Genomic DNA, 15,616 nt, shown 5'->3' with positions numbered 1-15,616 from the left:
CACTTCCTTGAGTTCTTTACACCAACGTCGTCTTCTCAGCACCATCGCGCACCGTCGCATCTGGACACCCCCCACACACTTTTTATCACCTTTCCCAGCTTTACTTTTCTTCTTAGCCTTGTCATTCTTCAACATATTTTATGTATAGACTGTGAGCACAGGTATTTTTGTTTGTTTTCACTGCTGTGTCCCCAGAGATAGGACAGTGCCTGGCACCTCGTAGATTTGAATGAACAAATCTATAACCCTCTGCTTTACAGATGAGGACTCTGAGGCTCCCAGGGGGTGGCTGACTTACTGGCAGCTGCATAGCCAGTGGGTGGCTCCCGGGTGGGTGCTCTTACTCTGTCATATTTCCCTCCATGATAAGGGCACTCCTTAGTATTTGTATAGAATCAAAATTACAGTAAGCATTCTCTTAATATTTCCCACTTTTAAGGAAAAAGATATATACCAATTTGTAAATAGGATTTTAAAATGAAATTTAAAATTTTCTTGGTTTTATTTGATTTGGCAGGTGATCCATCCTAAAACTGATCAACAGAGATGCAGACTTCAGGATGCTTGCAAAGATATTCTCCTTTTCAAAAATCTCGATCAGGTAACGTTGATTTAAAAAGGTTTTTTTCACTTACATTTGACATTCAGTATTATATTAGTTTCAGGTGTACAGCATTGTGGTTAGACATTTATATAACTTATGACATGATCGCCCCCATAAGTCTAGGACACACCTGGCACCATACATAGTTATTACAATATTATTGACTTTATTCCCTATGCTGTACTTTACATCCCTGTGGCTATTTTGTTAAATGCCAATTTGTATTAATTCTTTCACCTTTTTTACCCAGCTCCCTAATCTCCCTCCTGTCTGGCAACTATCAATTTCTTCTCTTTATCTGTGAGTCTGTTTCTGTTCTGTTTTTTGATTTTTAGATTCCACAAATGAGTGAAATCATAGGTTATTTGTCTTTCTCTGTCTGATTTATTTCACTAGCATAATACCCTCTAGGTTCATCCATGTTGTTACAAGTAACATTAGTTTTTAAAATATTTTTTTCTTTAACTTTTTTCCTGTTTGTCATTTAAAGTTTTTAGTGTCTTAGCCACAGCTATTATAAGGCATAAAACTTTAGAGTCATCTTACTTATGAATGTTTGCATTCTGTTGACCATCATAACCCATGATGAGCTTTTCAGATGACTTTAGTATTTCTCAGAATTACTTTGGCACTTCCTCCAAAGCCGTACCATTTGAGGACTATACAGTTTGGTCATATAAAAAGGAAATGCTCAGGTTTACATGACCCTGGCTTAGTTTGAAGAGTTCGAATTCATGCTGCAGAATAAGTTCTCCAGAGATGCCAGTGTGAAATTCTCTTCATCAGTATCACTTAACCCACTGGAAGTGTGTGACTGCTTCTCAGACCTGAGGTGTGGGGCAGCTCTTGTGATTACTTCTCCGTGAAGACCTCAGATGTGGGGCGCACACAGAGTGGTATTTAACTGCAGGGCCCTGGCATAGAGACCTCTGCCTGGACTTGTCTTCCCTCCCTCAGTGGAGATAGAAAGCGAGCAGGGGCTACCTCCCGAAGTCAGAATCTTCAAATTTCCTGTTTCTTCTTTACTTTGAGGGCCACACTCTGAAGCCACATGAATGGCTGAGGTGCTGGGCCTACTGGATCTGCAGAGATAGGAAGGATGGGATTAGATTTCTCTTGCTACCCAGCTCCTGCAAGTAAGTCTTCTGAAGACACCTCTACAGCCTATCCTGGGAAGCTGGCTGGTCAAACACAAGTTTGTGATTATTCAGTCAAAGGAAGCAACCATCCCTGGTGTCTATAAACCAGTCTTTTTGGTAGCTGTGTGGTTACAGGAATATCTAGAATTTTAATGAGCTTTATTAGTCTCAGGCTGAATAAAGCAAAACAAAGATGATGAGCTCAAGGAAAGGCTGGTTATGAGAAATAATGGTCTGTGTCAGCTCTTTTCTCTGGAAGGCCCATCCGTATCAATGGAAAGGGGACTTCTTTATCTAGTGTGAATAAAATCCCTTGTAAATTTAATACCATCAGATGTTCTAAGGGAAGTTGCTATGTAAATTTTTCAGAATTTTCTTAATGTCGGAAAATGCCATTTTATCATTTTAGTGTTGAAAATAACTGAATTTTCAGATTTTATTATTTTTTAAAAATATTTTGTCATGGAAATATTCAAATACAACGAAGTTGAAAGCATTTTATGGACTATGCATTTATTCACTGCCTTGATAAACATTTTACTATGCTTGCTACATTATATTACCATCTACCCATCCCTCAGCAAAGGGGTTGACAAACCTTTTCTTAAAGAACCAGATAGTAAATATTTCTGTCAGAATTACTCTACTCTGTTATTGTAGCAGGAGAGCAGCCATAGATAATCCATAATTGAAAGGTGTGGTTATGTTCCAATAAAACATTAGTTACAATATCAGGTGGCTGCTTGCTGGCTCCTGCAATAACCCATCTTATTTGGGGGGGGGGGTGTATTTTATTTTATTTATTTTTTATTTTAATTAGTTTCAAGCATAGAGCACATTGGTTAGACATTTACATAGTTTATAAAACGATCCCTCTAATTACTCCTTCTCTCCTGTGGTTTTCCACCTAGCCAATATATTAATACTAACTACCTTTCCTATGCCGTACTCCCCATCCCCGTGACCATCTGTCAGCAACTAATTTGTACTTCTTTAACCCTTCATCCCATTCTCCCAGCTCTCCAAGCCCCCTCCCCTCTGTCACCAAATTGTCCACTATACGTGAGTCTGTTTTGATTAGTTCTTTTTATTCCTTAGATTCTGCATATAAGTGAAATATGGAAGGTGTATTTTAGAGTAAATTGCAGATATCTATATTTTCTTATATACTTTAGCATGCTTTTCATGAACTGGAGTTCAATATTTGTTTGTAATTTTTTAATGTGAAGTATGCATTTGCTGAGGTTCGACAAATGCATACACTTAGTAATCCAAACTCCTGTCAAGATATAAAACATGGCCACCACTCCAGAAAGTTCCTTCATGCCCCTTCACGATTAATTCTTACCTCCCTCCCCGCCCAGAGGCAACTACTATTTTGATTTATTCTACAGTAAAATCCCTTGTCTGTTCCAGGATTTCATATAAGTGGAACCATACAGTATGTACTCTTTTGTGTGAGACTTCTTTCACTCAGCACAGTGTTTTTGATGTTCATCCATGTTGCATATTTTAGTTCGTTCCTTTTTCTTTTTTTACTTTTTATTTTGAACTAGTTTTAAACTCAGAAAAAAAAATTCAAAAAATAGAGATTCCATATATTCCTTAATCAGCTTCCCCAATATTAACTTGTTGCATAACTTTAGTACAGTTATCAAATCCAGGAAATTAGTGTTGTTACAATACTGTTAAACTACAAACCTTATGCAGATTTTACCACTTTTTCACTAATGTTTTTTTTCTGGTTAAGGATCTAATCCAATTAATGTTACTATTAATTGTTATCTCTCCTTAATCTCCTCCAATTTGTGACAGTTTTCAGTTCTTTCTAGCCTTTCATGATATCGGCACTTGGAAAAGTACTGGTTATTTATCTTATAGAATGTACCTTGGTTAAAATTTGCCTGATGTTTCTTCATGATTGGAATATGGTTATACATTTTTAGCCAGACTAACAACACAAAAATTATAGTGTTCTTAGAGCGTCATATCACGGGATCCGTGATGTCTTTATGCTTTATTGCTGGTGATGTTAGTTCATTCCTTTTTATTGCTGACTAGTGTTCTATTACATAAAAATACCAGTTTGCTTAATCGTTTTTCTTTTGATGGGCACCTGGTCTGTTTTTCATTTTTAGCTCTTTTGAATAATGCTATGAACATTTTACACAAGTCTTTTTGTGAACTTTTTTTTTACCATTTCTCTTCAGTAAAATACCTGAGGGCAAAATTGCTGAGTCATAGGATAGGAATGTGTTTGATTTTCTAAAAATCTGCCACATCTTTTTCAAAATGGTTGTCCCATTTTGCATTCCTTCAACAGTATATGAGATTCCCAGTTGCTCCATATTCTTACCAACATTTGATGTTGCCTATCTTTTTAAATTTTAGCCATTCCGATGAGTGTACTTGTTTCAATTTTTAAAAATTTATTTCCCAAGTTTCTGTTTCTAATTTTCAAATTTACAAAAAAAGTCAAAAGAATAGTATTTGAACACTCACGTACCCTTGACCGAGGCTGACCAGTTGTTAGCGTTTTGCCACATTTACTCCTCCTCTTGTGTGTGTCTGTACACACACATGTAAGTGCATATAAACAGCTTTTTTCCTCGTGTTCCGAGCCATTTATGAATATGTTTATAACATTATGACTCTTTGCCACTAACTACCTTAAGAACAAGGATATTTTCCTACATTAACACAATGCTATTATTAAACCCAAGAAATTTAACATTGGTGTAATAATATTATGTAACATACAGTCATATTCAGATTTTCCCAGTAAAGTTCTCTATAGCTTTTTTGTTTTTTATTTTTTAATCCTGAATCACATGTTTTTGGTTGTCATGGAGTCATTTTAGTTCCCTCTAACCTACAATGCTCCCCTGGTACCTTATTCTCTATCTCATGATTTTTTTTAAAAAGTCCAGGCTAAAAGAAGAAGAATTATTCAGAACATGAGGCTGCCAATGGACAGCCCACAGGCCATGTACAGCCAGGTGTACATGTGTATGTTTGATCTGTATTGTCTATGAAAATTTGAATTTGTTACCTGTACAGTCATGTGTTACGTAATGACAGGGAAACATTCTGAGAAAGTGCATCATTAGGTGATTTTGTCGTCATGGAAACATGGTATGCTTGCACAAACCTAGAAGATGTAGCCCACTACACACCTAAGCTATGTGGTATAGCCTATTGCTCCTACAAACCTGTGCAGCATATTACTGTACTGAATATTGTAAGCACTTGTAACACAGTGGTATTTGTGTATCTAAGCCTGTCTAAACAACAGGCGACTAAATCATGCACAAGAGAAAATGATGCAATGAAGAGACACAGTAAACACGAGATGTATGAGGCTGCTGCCAGCATCACACAGCGTACTGTGTTACAACAAACTTTCTTCTTATAAGTAGAAAGAGGACACTCTTAACAATAAAAAATATAGTATAGTAAATAGATAAACCAGTGACATAGTTGTTTATTACCGGGTATTATCTACTGCACATAATTGTATGTGCTATACAACTGGCAGCACAATTGGTTTGTTTACACCAGCATCACCACAAACACATGAGTAATGTGTTGCGCCACAACGTTGAGAAAGCTACAGCCTTGCTAAGTAATAGGAATTTTTCAGCTCCATTATAATCATGTGGGACTACCATTGTATATGCAGCCCTTCGTTGACCAAAACGTTGTTGTGTGGCATGTGGCTGTATTTAAACATGAGATTTCTGGCAGCACTAGGGTCACATTCCACATGAATGTGGATGGGACATCAGTAGCAAGCCTATCTTTTCAGTAATTGTCAGTTTGTACATTATACAACACACATGGAACTGTGGAACTAAAGAGATGCTCTTGGCGGTACTCAAGTTTTTAGGTAGCATGGTAACACCGACAGAACACCAAATCACATAGAATTGTGCAGCAATAAAATTATTCCCTTGCCAGGTGTTCGATCCACGTTCCTCCAAAGAGAAATTCTTTCTCTGAGTTGGTGTTCTCTAGTGCCCCCTGACAATCTGTGATCTCCCTGCCTGACAGTGAGACCCTAGCCCTAGACTGAGACTGCTGTTTTGTTAGAATTTATTAGCTTCATTTTGTCCCCAGTATACTTACTGGTACAATTATCTTCTGGTAATGGGAGGTAATATTGGTAAGTAAGTAGTTTACATGTTGTATATAAATGACTGAGCAGTATTAGTTGTCTGACGATAGATCTAATTTATTGAGTACCTTTTGTGTAATAAATACTTTCCTTAGACTTTCCTCCTTTAGTCACAAAAATTTGTGCATGAGTAATTTTTTATTAACCCCCTTTTTACATATGAAAAAATTGAGGCTCAGAGGGGTGAAGTGATGTGCTTGGCTAGTCAGAACAGTTGTATAGCTCCAAAGGATGACCTCTGAAGCCATTACAGCTCCGTAGAGCTGATGATCCTGTTAAGATTAACATTTGTAGGAAGGTGGCATCATACAGTTTTACACATGACATAGCGGAGCAATCAGAGCCAGTGACAGTCATGTGGGTATGGCTGGGAGAATGTGCACTGTGATTTAGATACCTATTTTTGCTTAAATTATGCAACATTTTTTTCAAAGCAATACTAACTCAAAAAACTTGGCAACTCTGCTGTGTACATGGAGGTACAAAGCTGAGTGGTTACAGGAAAGCATTTGTTTCAGACACCCCGTAGATTTCTGCTCGAACAGTCTGATTTGGAGACTTTCTTCTAGTTACAAACTGAGATGAGCATAGTCATTTTTTTTTCCAGCAAATGTCAAAGCCATCTTTTCTCCTTGTGCGTACCTTGCAGGAACAGCTTTCTCAAGTCCTCGATGCCATGTTTGAAAGGACAGTCAAAGTCGATGAGCATGTTATTGACCAAGGAGACGACGGAGACAACTTTTATGTCATAGAACGGTAGGAGGTGGAGCTTTGCAGTTGTGCAGCCACACTTAGGATTTATGATTCAGGACAAGTGCTTTACACTGTGCTTAGTTCAGCCCCGAGAGGACCTAGCCAAGTGAACAAGCTTCCCCGAGCTCACCCCACTCTGCCCACAGCCTGCCCCTCTCTGTCCAGTGCTGTATCGAGTCAGTACAGCTCATACTTGAGTTGCCACTATGTACAGTAGAGCGTCTCCTTTACGATGAGGCGTGATATGCTTTATGAACATGTTATTTCCCAGTGTTCAAGTAAATTGGTTTCCTGAAAAATAGCTGTGACACTGCTATGCTCCGGATCTTTCAGTCCCAGCCTAATTCTGCTCATGAGTACACTGCGCCCACCTCCATGTCCCTGGCCCCTTCTGGCTCAGTTCCAGATATAAGTCATGTTGGGAAATATGAACTGTGTGGCTTTGACCTGCTTGTCTTAGTGTGTCCTAACTTCTTGAGCTGGTAGTGTCATCTGGGGGGCTCCTCATGACCCCCTTCGCAGTCCTAGATAGAACACCTTCACCAGAGTTTAAGATCAGTAAGACGTTGCCTCACCCAATAACTTCTGTTATTTTCCATTATTTTCTTTTGAAGTAATTTCAGAGTTACAGAAATGTTACTGTAACTCTGTTACGGTATAAAAAATTCTCATAAACCTAGATTCCCCAGGTTAATAACATTTGCCTTATTAGGTGTCTAAGAGTCAGTTGCAGGTATAATGCCCTTTTATCTCTGAGTACTTCAGTGTGTATTTCTTAAAAATAAGACATTCTTTTATCTAGGTATAGAACAATTATGAAAATTGGAAATTAACATTTATAGAGTACTGTCTACTATACAGACCTATTTAGATTTTCCCAAATGTTTCCTGGTTTTTGAGGGTCTCTTAATCTCCATCGAGTAGCTGTACTGGGTTCAGTTGGCTCCCTGTCTTGTCAAAAGCCTTTGCTCGTTCAAATTGTTGAACAGAAAACATTCTCACTCCTTGGGTGATCTTTGGGTTCTTGATATCTGTGAAAGTATTGTAAGTAGAAGAAATGTTTTATTTCAAAAGTAAAGATAATACAAATATCTTCTTAAAGACCATTTCACTTTTATCTGTTATGCCCATGCTTTCTACATAGAATTTGATAAGTAGTGACAGAACAATTTTTTAAGTTATATCACCACGTCCAGCAGCTACCTTTTCCCCTTGCTCTGCCATGTTTCCCACACCAACTCAGAAATCCCAGAAGGCACCTACCTCCTGGGAAACAAGCACCCACACACACATATCCATAGCCTGAAGCTTCAGAATGGTTTGTTACATGTGCGAATGAGAGGGACTAACTTTTGTATGCTGTGAAAGTGCTTATTAACAGTCAGAAAGATATTATTCAGAAAACTCATTATCTAGTTGGAGAGACAGACCCTTAAACAGGTAATTATTACATAATGTAACAACAGTGATAAAAATATGTCTCATTATTTAGAAGAGGACCTGAGTGAGAGAGGCTAGGAAAGACTGCTTTGTGGCTGCCTGAAATGGTCTGTTTTAATTCCCAAAATTAAGCAGCTAGTGTCTCCTGGAGGAGAGATGAAAAACACGTAAGTGGGTTTACTCTGAATCCTGCTTCCCATTCGTGGTCTCATAACATCTGGGTTGTCCAGCAGGTCTAGTACACATTAGTGGCCCTGTTGAGTGGTGAGCTCCTTTAAGAGAGGGTTGGTGCCATGTAAGTGGCAGTTGAGTGATTGGCTTTATTCTCTGCTTCTTGTGTAACATTTGCTACCTGCTGATTTTATCAGACAAGCAGAGACTCTATAGGAAATTTAGAAAATAAAAAAATAAAAATTGAGGAAAAAGTAATTTAGTCATAATGTCATTACCAGAGTATATCCTTCCTTACCCCACCCCCTCCCCACCTTCCCTGTGCTTTACTGTTGAGGTCAGATCCATTACCCCAAATTTGGTTCAGATGTTGAGACCGATGATACCAAACAAACAGAGAATGAGGCTTTTCAGGGAGAGCAGGGTAGCACCCAAAAGGTCCAAAAATGACTTGAGACAGCGGGAAGGAGTGACCGGCCTGGAATTTCATGGTGGTGAAAAGGTGGGGTGGGGTGGGGGTACTCTCTCTGTGTGTGGCCTGGCACTTGTTTGAATTTCTCATCAGTACCAAAGAAGGCGGCACCAAAGCTTTGTTATCAGCTTTCCCAGGTGTGAGACAGAAAAGTAAGGAGGATCGAAGTGGTCGAAGTGGTCGAAGTGGTCATGGTCGGGCTTGAAAGCTAACACAATCAAACATCAAAAATGGAGTTGACTCTATCGCATTTGCATATATATACTTTTTATGTCAGGTCATACATTATTGTGTGGCCTGATATTTACCATCTATTTTAAGTAGTTTGCCATCGGATGCAGTATTAGTCTATGTCATCATCTGTACAGACCATACAATGTGAATACGGACATATATTTGACCTATCCCCTATTGTTAGCAGATTAAATTACAATTTTTGTTGTTATAAATATTACTTGACGAGCATCCCTCCAGTTAAATCTTTTTCAGTATCTTTGATTATCTCCTTCAGAATGCCTACTAGAAATGGAATTGCTGTGTCAAAGGGTCTCTTTAAGGAATTTGCTATATGTTGTTAATGATCTTGCAGAAACTAGGGAACATTTACATTTGTCTTAGTGGTGTATTAATTGAGAGTTCCTATGTCTCCAAATGCTTGTTGGTTCTGAATATTATTATTTAGCAATCATTATCAGTCAACAGATAGAAATTTTATTTTTTGGTTTCTTTATTTTAATCAGTTCTACATCCTAGTTTTCAACAGACTACAAAAGAAAACCCATACAGTCATTTCAATACCAGCAGAAAATGGATGTGACAAAATTCAGCACCTTAGCTTGATAAAAATTCTCTGCAAATAGGAACAGAAGGGACTTTTTTCCAACCTGATTAAAGGCATTTATAAAAAACCTACAGCTAACATCATACTTAATGGTGGAAAATTTAATGTTATCTCCTTAGGAGGATGTCTGCTCTCAGCACTTCTATTCAATACCATATGTAGATCCTAGCCAATGCAATAAGGAAAAGAAAAACTGTGCAGAAAGGAGAGAGGGAAGGAGAGATTGGAAAGGAAGAAGTAAAAACTGTCTTTGTTTGCAGATGACATGACCCTCTAGAAAATTCCAAGAGTGCTACAAAAAAGCTACTAGAACTGGTATTTGAGTTTAGCAAGGTCATAGAATACAAAGTCAAAATGCAAAAATCTGTTGAGAATCCCCTATAACATTTTATATCATATGTGCCTTCTATTTGTGTGCCGGTTCTTAAATTTATTATTAGAAGTAATAAATAAAATTGTTTCTTGTTATACTTTCAGGGGAACTTATGATATTTTAGTGTCAAAAGATAATCAAACCCGCTCTGTTGGTCAGTATGACAACCGTGGCAGTTTTGGAGAACTAGCTCTGATGTACAACACCCCAAGAGCTGCTACCATTGTCGCCACTTCAGAAGGCTCCCTTTGGGGACTGGTGAGTTGGAGAAACAGTTCTCCTTGCATGGCACAGTGTTAATTCCGCTTACTTCTGGGTCTCTATCCTTGGGCTGTTGGTTAACACTATATTTTATAGCCAGTTATCTGAAAGACATTGTGAAAAAAATACCAATGTATTTTTTTATTTCTCTAAAATGATTTGTCAGTAAACTGTTTCCTCCAAATTATAGGGGAAAAAACTGGGTCTTATGACCTTGCAGTCACGTCAGCTCTTATTGCATTTTCTGTTTGTTTTTATGACACAAACAGGTGCGGGGGGTGAGAGGAGGGGTGGGGAGGTGGCAGATAACTCTACTCTCTATGTAAGAAACAGCCTAGAAAAATAAGTGTCATCCAACGCTCTGCCAACAGTGTTTTTCCTCTCCAGCTGTCCAGGACTAATGTTCAGCTATCCATTTGTGCATTGGTCCATGCCAAATCCAGCAGATTTAGATGACTAGAAAGACTGATAGCCATATTCTGGGAAAGAGAATGTTCCTAGACTGTCTTAGGCATAGCACAACTGTGTTCCCTGTTCTTTACTATACATGACCCACCTTGCTTCCTTCAGCATCAAGCCTTCAAAGTATGTAACTTTCTTCCTTCTTAAACAAAATAATCATCTCTTGTACAGATTCCAGATTTCACTTTTAAAATGTTGACATCTATAATAATTTGTTTCTGTTTACCTTACAAACAGAATTACATGTATACCATGGAATTATCCACATATTTCTTCAAATGAAATCACGTTTTAAAGATATAATGGAGCACTTTACCGTGATTTAAGAAGAATTAAGAATGCTCCTGAGAAATGAGTGATACAGTGGCTTACGAATAGATCACATGCTCTGGGGACTATGATTGAAAAACTCAAGGTTGGATCAATAAATAATGGACGAAAATAAACTCAGGTTTAAAATGCATTGATGCCAACTACTAGTCCAGGCTAAGATAGAATAACCCCATTCCTCTCTGCTCTTCTCCCCTAAAACTAAAAACCTCTAGGTATCATGCAACTAACAAACGTAGGGAATCCTAAAAGATGGAAAGGAGAAGGCAGACTGGCTAGGATCTCAGGACTTAAGGAAGGACATGACAGCGAGATCCCTGGGTTTTCTTATTGCTTTCCATATATCCCAGATGGGGTGCTGGAAAAGCCTACAACCCAGATCCAACAGCAGCTACATATTAAAATAACCCCAAGAAAAGTCTGCTTCCTTAGGAAAAGGGCAGCCAAGTAGAATAGAAAGCCATTTTTTAAAATAACGCTACCCTCTTCCAGCCACATACAAAAGGAAAAACTGCTTCTGTCTCCCCACAGTGTCACCAGGGCTTAGCAGAAAGCTAAAGCTCCAGCCTGACCCAGCAGCAAAGAGGCAAAATGAGATGATGTGTGGCATTGCTAATTGGCACTGCACTTTCTCTGCCATGGTAGTGTTAGCGGGGTTTAGGAGGGAGGTAAGTGTGCACTCCAACATATACTTGCATACTGTACCTAAACAGGGTAACAGCCTACACAAAAAAACAAGATGAAATAGGAAACGGGTTCACAACTTAGTACCCAAAATGTTCAGGATACAGTAAAACATCACTTGTGAGACCAAGAACAAGGAAGTTCTCAACTTGAATGAGAAATACAATTAACAGATGCCAACAAGAAGGTGGCACAGATATTGGAAGTAGCTGACAAGGATTTTAAAAGCAGCCATCATAAAAATTCAACAAGCAATTATGAACACACTGAAAACAAATGAAAAAAACAAACAAACAAACAGGTCTCAGTAGAGAAATCGAAGGCAGAAAGAAGATCCAAATGGAAATTTTAGAACTAGGAAATACAGTAACCAAAATAAAAACTCACTGGATGGGCTCAATTGCAGAACAAATATGAGCGAGGAAAGATCAATGAACTTAAAGATAGAACAATAGAAATTACCCAATCTGAACATCTGAAAGAAAACAGACTGGAATGAAGTGAACAGAGCCCGTGGGATAATACCAAGGAATACAGTATTTGTATCATCGGAGTCCCAGAAGGGGAAGAGAAAGAGTATAGAGCTAAAAAATTATTCAAAAAAATAATTGTAAACTTCCCAAATTTGGTGAAAGATACTAAACCTACCGGTTCAAGAAGCCGAGTGAACTACAAAATGGATAAACCCAAAGAAATCTGCCAGGACACATCATACTCAAATTTCAGAAAAGAACTAAAGACACATACAAAAAAAATTGAATGCAGCTAGAGAGAAACAATGCACACTTGTAGGAGAACGACAGTTTGGATGACGCTGGATTTCCTGTCCATGGAAGCCAGAAGGAAGTGGCACAGCATTTTTCAAGTGCTGGAAAGAGAACTGTCAGCTCAGAACCCTACACCTCGTGAGACTGTCCTTCAGGAATGAAGATATTCTCAGATAAAAGAAAACCAAGAGACTGTTACCAGCAGGCCTACTTTTGAAAGAAGTTCTTCATACAGAAAGGAAAGAAATTTGGAACATTAATAATGAAGGAAGAACAACAGAAAGAGCAAGTACATGGAGAGATATAAAAGGCATCTTACTCTTGAGTTTTCCAAATCATTTTAGATGGTCGAAACAAAACTTACATTGTCTGTGTGATTCAGTATATGTAGAGGAAGTATTTAAGACAGTTGTAATCTAAAGGGGAGGGGGGAGGGTAAAGAGGCCTAAATGGAAGGAAAGCTTCTACACTCTACTCAAACTGCTAAAGTGTTGACACCATTAGACTGTGACAAGTTCATATGTAATATCTAGAGCAGCTACTAAAATAATCAGTACAAAGAGATGCTCTCACAAGCCTTTAAATCAAAGTGGAATTCTAAAAAGTGTTCAGGACGGCAGGAAAAGTTAAACAGAGGAACAAAAAGCAGAGGAAACAACAGAAAATGTACAATATAATGGTATACTTAAGCCCTAATATATAAATTATTATTGTAAATATAAATGATCTAAATATACCAATTAAATGACAGACACTGGTAAAATGGATTTTTTTAAATGGCCCAACTATTTGCTATCAACAAGAAACATGATAAAGGTAGGTTGAAAGTAAAAAAATAGAAATAGATAAACCACGTTAACATTAACCTCAGGAAAGTGGGAGTAATTATATTACTATCAGATAAAGTAGACTTCACAACAGAAAATTACGGGGGACAAGGAGCATTACATGATAATGAAAGGGTTAATCTGTCAAGAAAACATAGCAATCTTAAATATGCATACAGCAAACAACAGAGCTGCCAGATACGTGAAGCAGAAAGTGGTAGAACTGAAAGAACAGACAGATCCACAGTTACAGTTGCAGACTTCAACACCCCTCTCTCAGTAATTCACATAACAGCTGGACAACATCAGGAAGAACACGGAAGAACTTAATAACACCATCAACCAAAAGGATCTAATAGAAGTTTATAGAACACTCCACACAGCAATGGGATGCGTATTCTTTTCAAGCCCACGGATATTCACCAAGATACATATAATAAGATATAACAGGAAAATCTCCAAACACTTGGAAATTAAGTAACACATTCCTAAGTAATTTCCGTCAGAGAGAAAGTCTCATTACAACTTTTTTAAAAATTTTAACTGTAAAACCACTTATCTTGTGGTCGGGGTGTGAGAAGTAAACAGATGAACATAAGAGAAGCAGCTCCTGGCACCAGATAAGTGCCACGGCGTGGTGGCACCTGCTCCCTGCGATCAGGGTGCTTGCTCACCACCCTATCCTCCTGAGGCTCCCTCTCCCAAGGTCCCGGAACTGCCTTTCTGCCCCTGAGCCTCGTCCTTTGCAGTCTTTTCTTCCTTTCTCTGCTATCTTAAGTGACCTATCATGATTCCCTTTTTGTCTCTGTTTTTTTCCTGCTTTATTCGCTTTCTTTACAAACCAAACCCTCCTAAAGCTTCAGTGCCTCCTCCAGGAAAGTAACTCCCAGAGCATCCTCTACGGCCTGACTTCTCGTGCTTTCCAAGGCCTTGTGAGTGCCTTCTGAGGCCAAAGCAGGGAGGACTTGGTGCTGTCACTGAGTTTCTTAATTTGGATTCTCCATTCCTCCTTTTACTGGAAGCAGCTGCCACCATGCTCACTACATTTCATCTCTGCTCCCACGCTCTCTTGCTTGAGTGAAAGTCAATAGAAACATTCTTGGGAAACTCCTAAAGTCAGGAAAGTGTAGCATTCCTTTTCTCTCTTAAACTTCAGGGTCATTTGCTTGACTCTGAACACTTACTGCCTGAAGGAGCTACTACTTCCCAGTGGGAGTTTCCTCTTCACTACTTCATTGGAAGCTCCCTGAAAGCTGGATTGGTGGGTCTGGTGCCTTTTTATACCCTCCACAGTCACGGGAGCCGGCCCTGCGCAGCATGAGGGTTCTGGGAGGTGTGAAAGCATGCATAGAAAGTGTTGGAACATGAAGAGACAAGTTTCTTTAAGAGAAAGCAGTTTTCTCTTCAGCTGGAAATACAGTTTGCTATTGCAATTATAATAATCTGGGTCACATGAGGTGGATTTTTTAAATGTCATTCTTGACAATGCTTATTCAAACATAAGGAGAAAAACTATATTTCCCATTTTCTCAGTCTTGATTGATTGTCCTCTTTTCACATATCCTGGCCTACATTAGCCCAGAAAACGTGTAGCAACTGAATTCTAAAAATAATGGAATAATATTCCAAAGTATAACAGTAACATTTTATTAAATATTACATTTCTAACCTTGGACTTCAAAAAAGTAGTGGCATGTGATACAGCCCATTAGAGCAGTCAGAGATTGAATGGTTCTTTCCAAGTAGACAGATGAAGAAAATGAGGCAGAATCTGGGGAAACGTTTGAGAGCAGACATTATTTGTATGGCAGTTTAGGGGGAGTGGGTAGGGGTCTGCCACTGCTTGCACTAGGAATGTAGAGTGTAGTAGATGACTTCTCCTGTGAGGCAGATGAAGCATGGCCTGGGATAAGGCCCGGGAATTCTGTAGCTGATGGAATGTGAGCCACCGAGACCCATTGAGACATCTCAGCTCAGCCGTCTTCTATGCGTTTTCTCCACCCCACTTCCATGCCATGGTCAAGGCTGCTAAAATAGCAAACCTGCAGCTAAACATGCCTTTACCCCCTTTCATCCTGCCAGGCTTTAAGACGTCATTACTGTACTTCCCCCTTCCCCCTCTCCCCAAAAAATCTTTGTTTATAACAGACTGAGTTGAAAGAAGGGTCTAGTTAACTGAAGTACAAATGACTGCTCACCCATTTAGGATCTTGAAACTAATCAGTATTCTCTTGGCTGTGTGTCCCTCCCCACATATGTGTAGACATATCTGAGAGGCGCTTGGCTATATAGCTCTGGTTAACTGTCTCCTCAGT

General features: G+C 38.8%; 1 protein-coding gene across 1 annotated transcript in view; it reads left to right on the top strand.

The window, feature by feature from the left end:
* PRKAR2A (protein kinase cAMP-dependent type II regulatory subunit alpha) overlaps nucleotides 1–15,616 on the top strand; it is a 72,774-nt gene that overhangs the window by 40,032 nt on the left and 17,126 nt on the right. Inside the window, exons 4-6 of the mRNA XM_016149877.2 lie at nucleotides 518–601; nucleotides 6,570–6,676; nucleotides 10,075–10,228. Of these exons, the coding sequence (XP_016005363.1) occupies nucleotides 518–601; nucleotides 6,570–6,676; nucleotides 10,075–10,228 (345 nt within the window). The remainder of the gene's footprint in view (nucleotides 1–517; nucleotides 602–6,569; nucleotides 6,677–10,074; nucleotides 10,229–15,616) is intronic.

This window comes from Rousettus aegyptiacus, unplaced genomic scaffold, assembly GCF_014176215.1.
Source record: "Rousettus aegyptiacus isolate mRouAeg1 unplaced genomic scaffold, mRouAeg1.p scaffold_m13_p_4, whole genome shotgun sequence".
Taxonomy (NCBI): Eukaryota; Metazoa; Chordata; class Mammalia; order Chiroptera; family Pteropodidae; genus Rousettus; species Rousettus aegyptiacus.
Note: the sequence above shows the minus strand (reverse complement) of the source record. Positions and strands in the feature narration are given on the sequence as shown.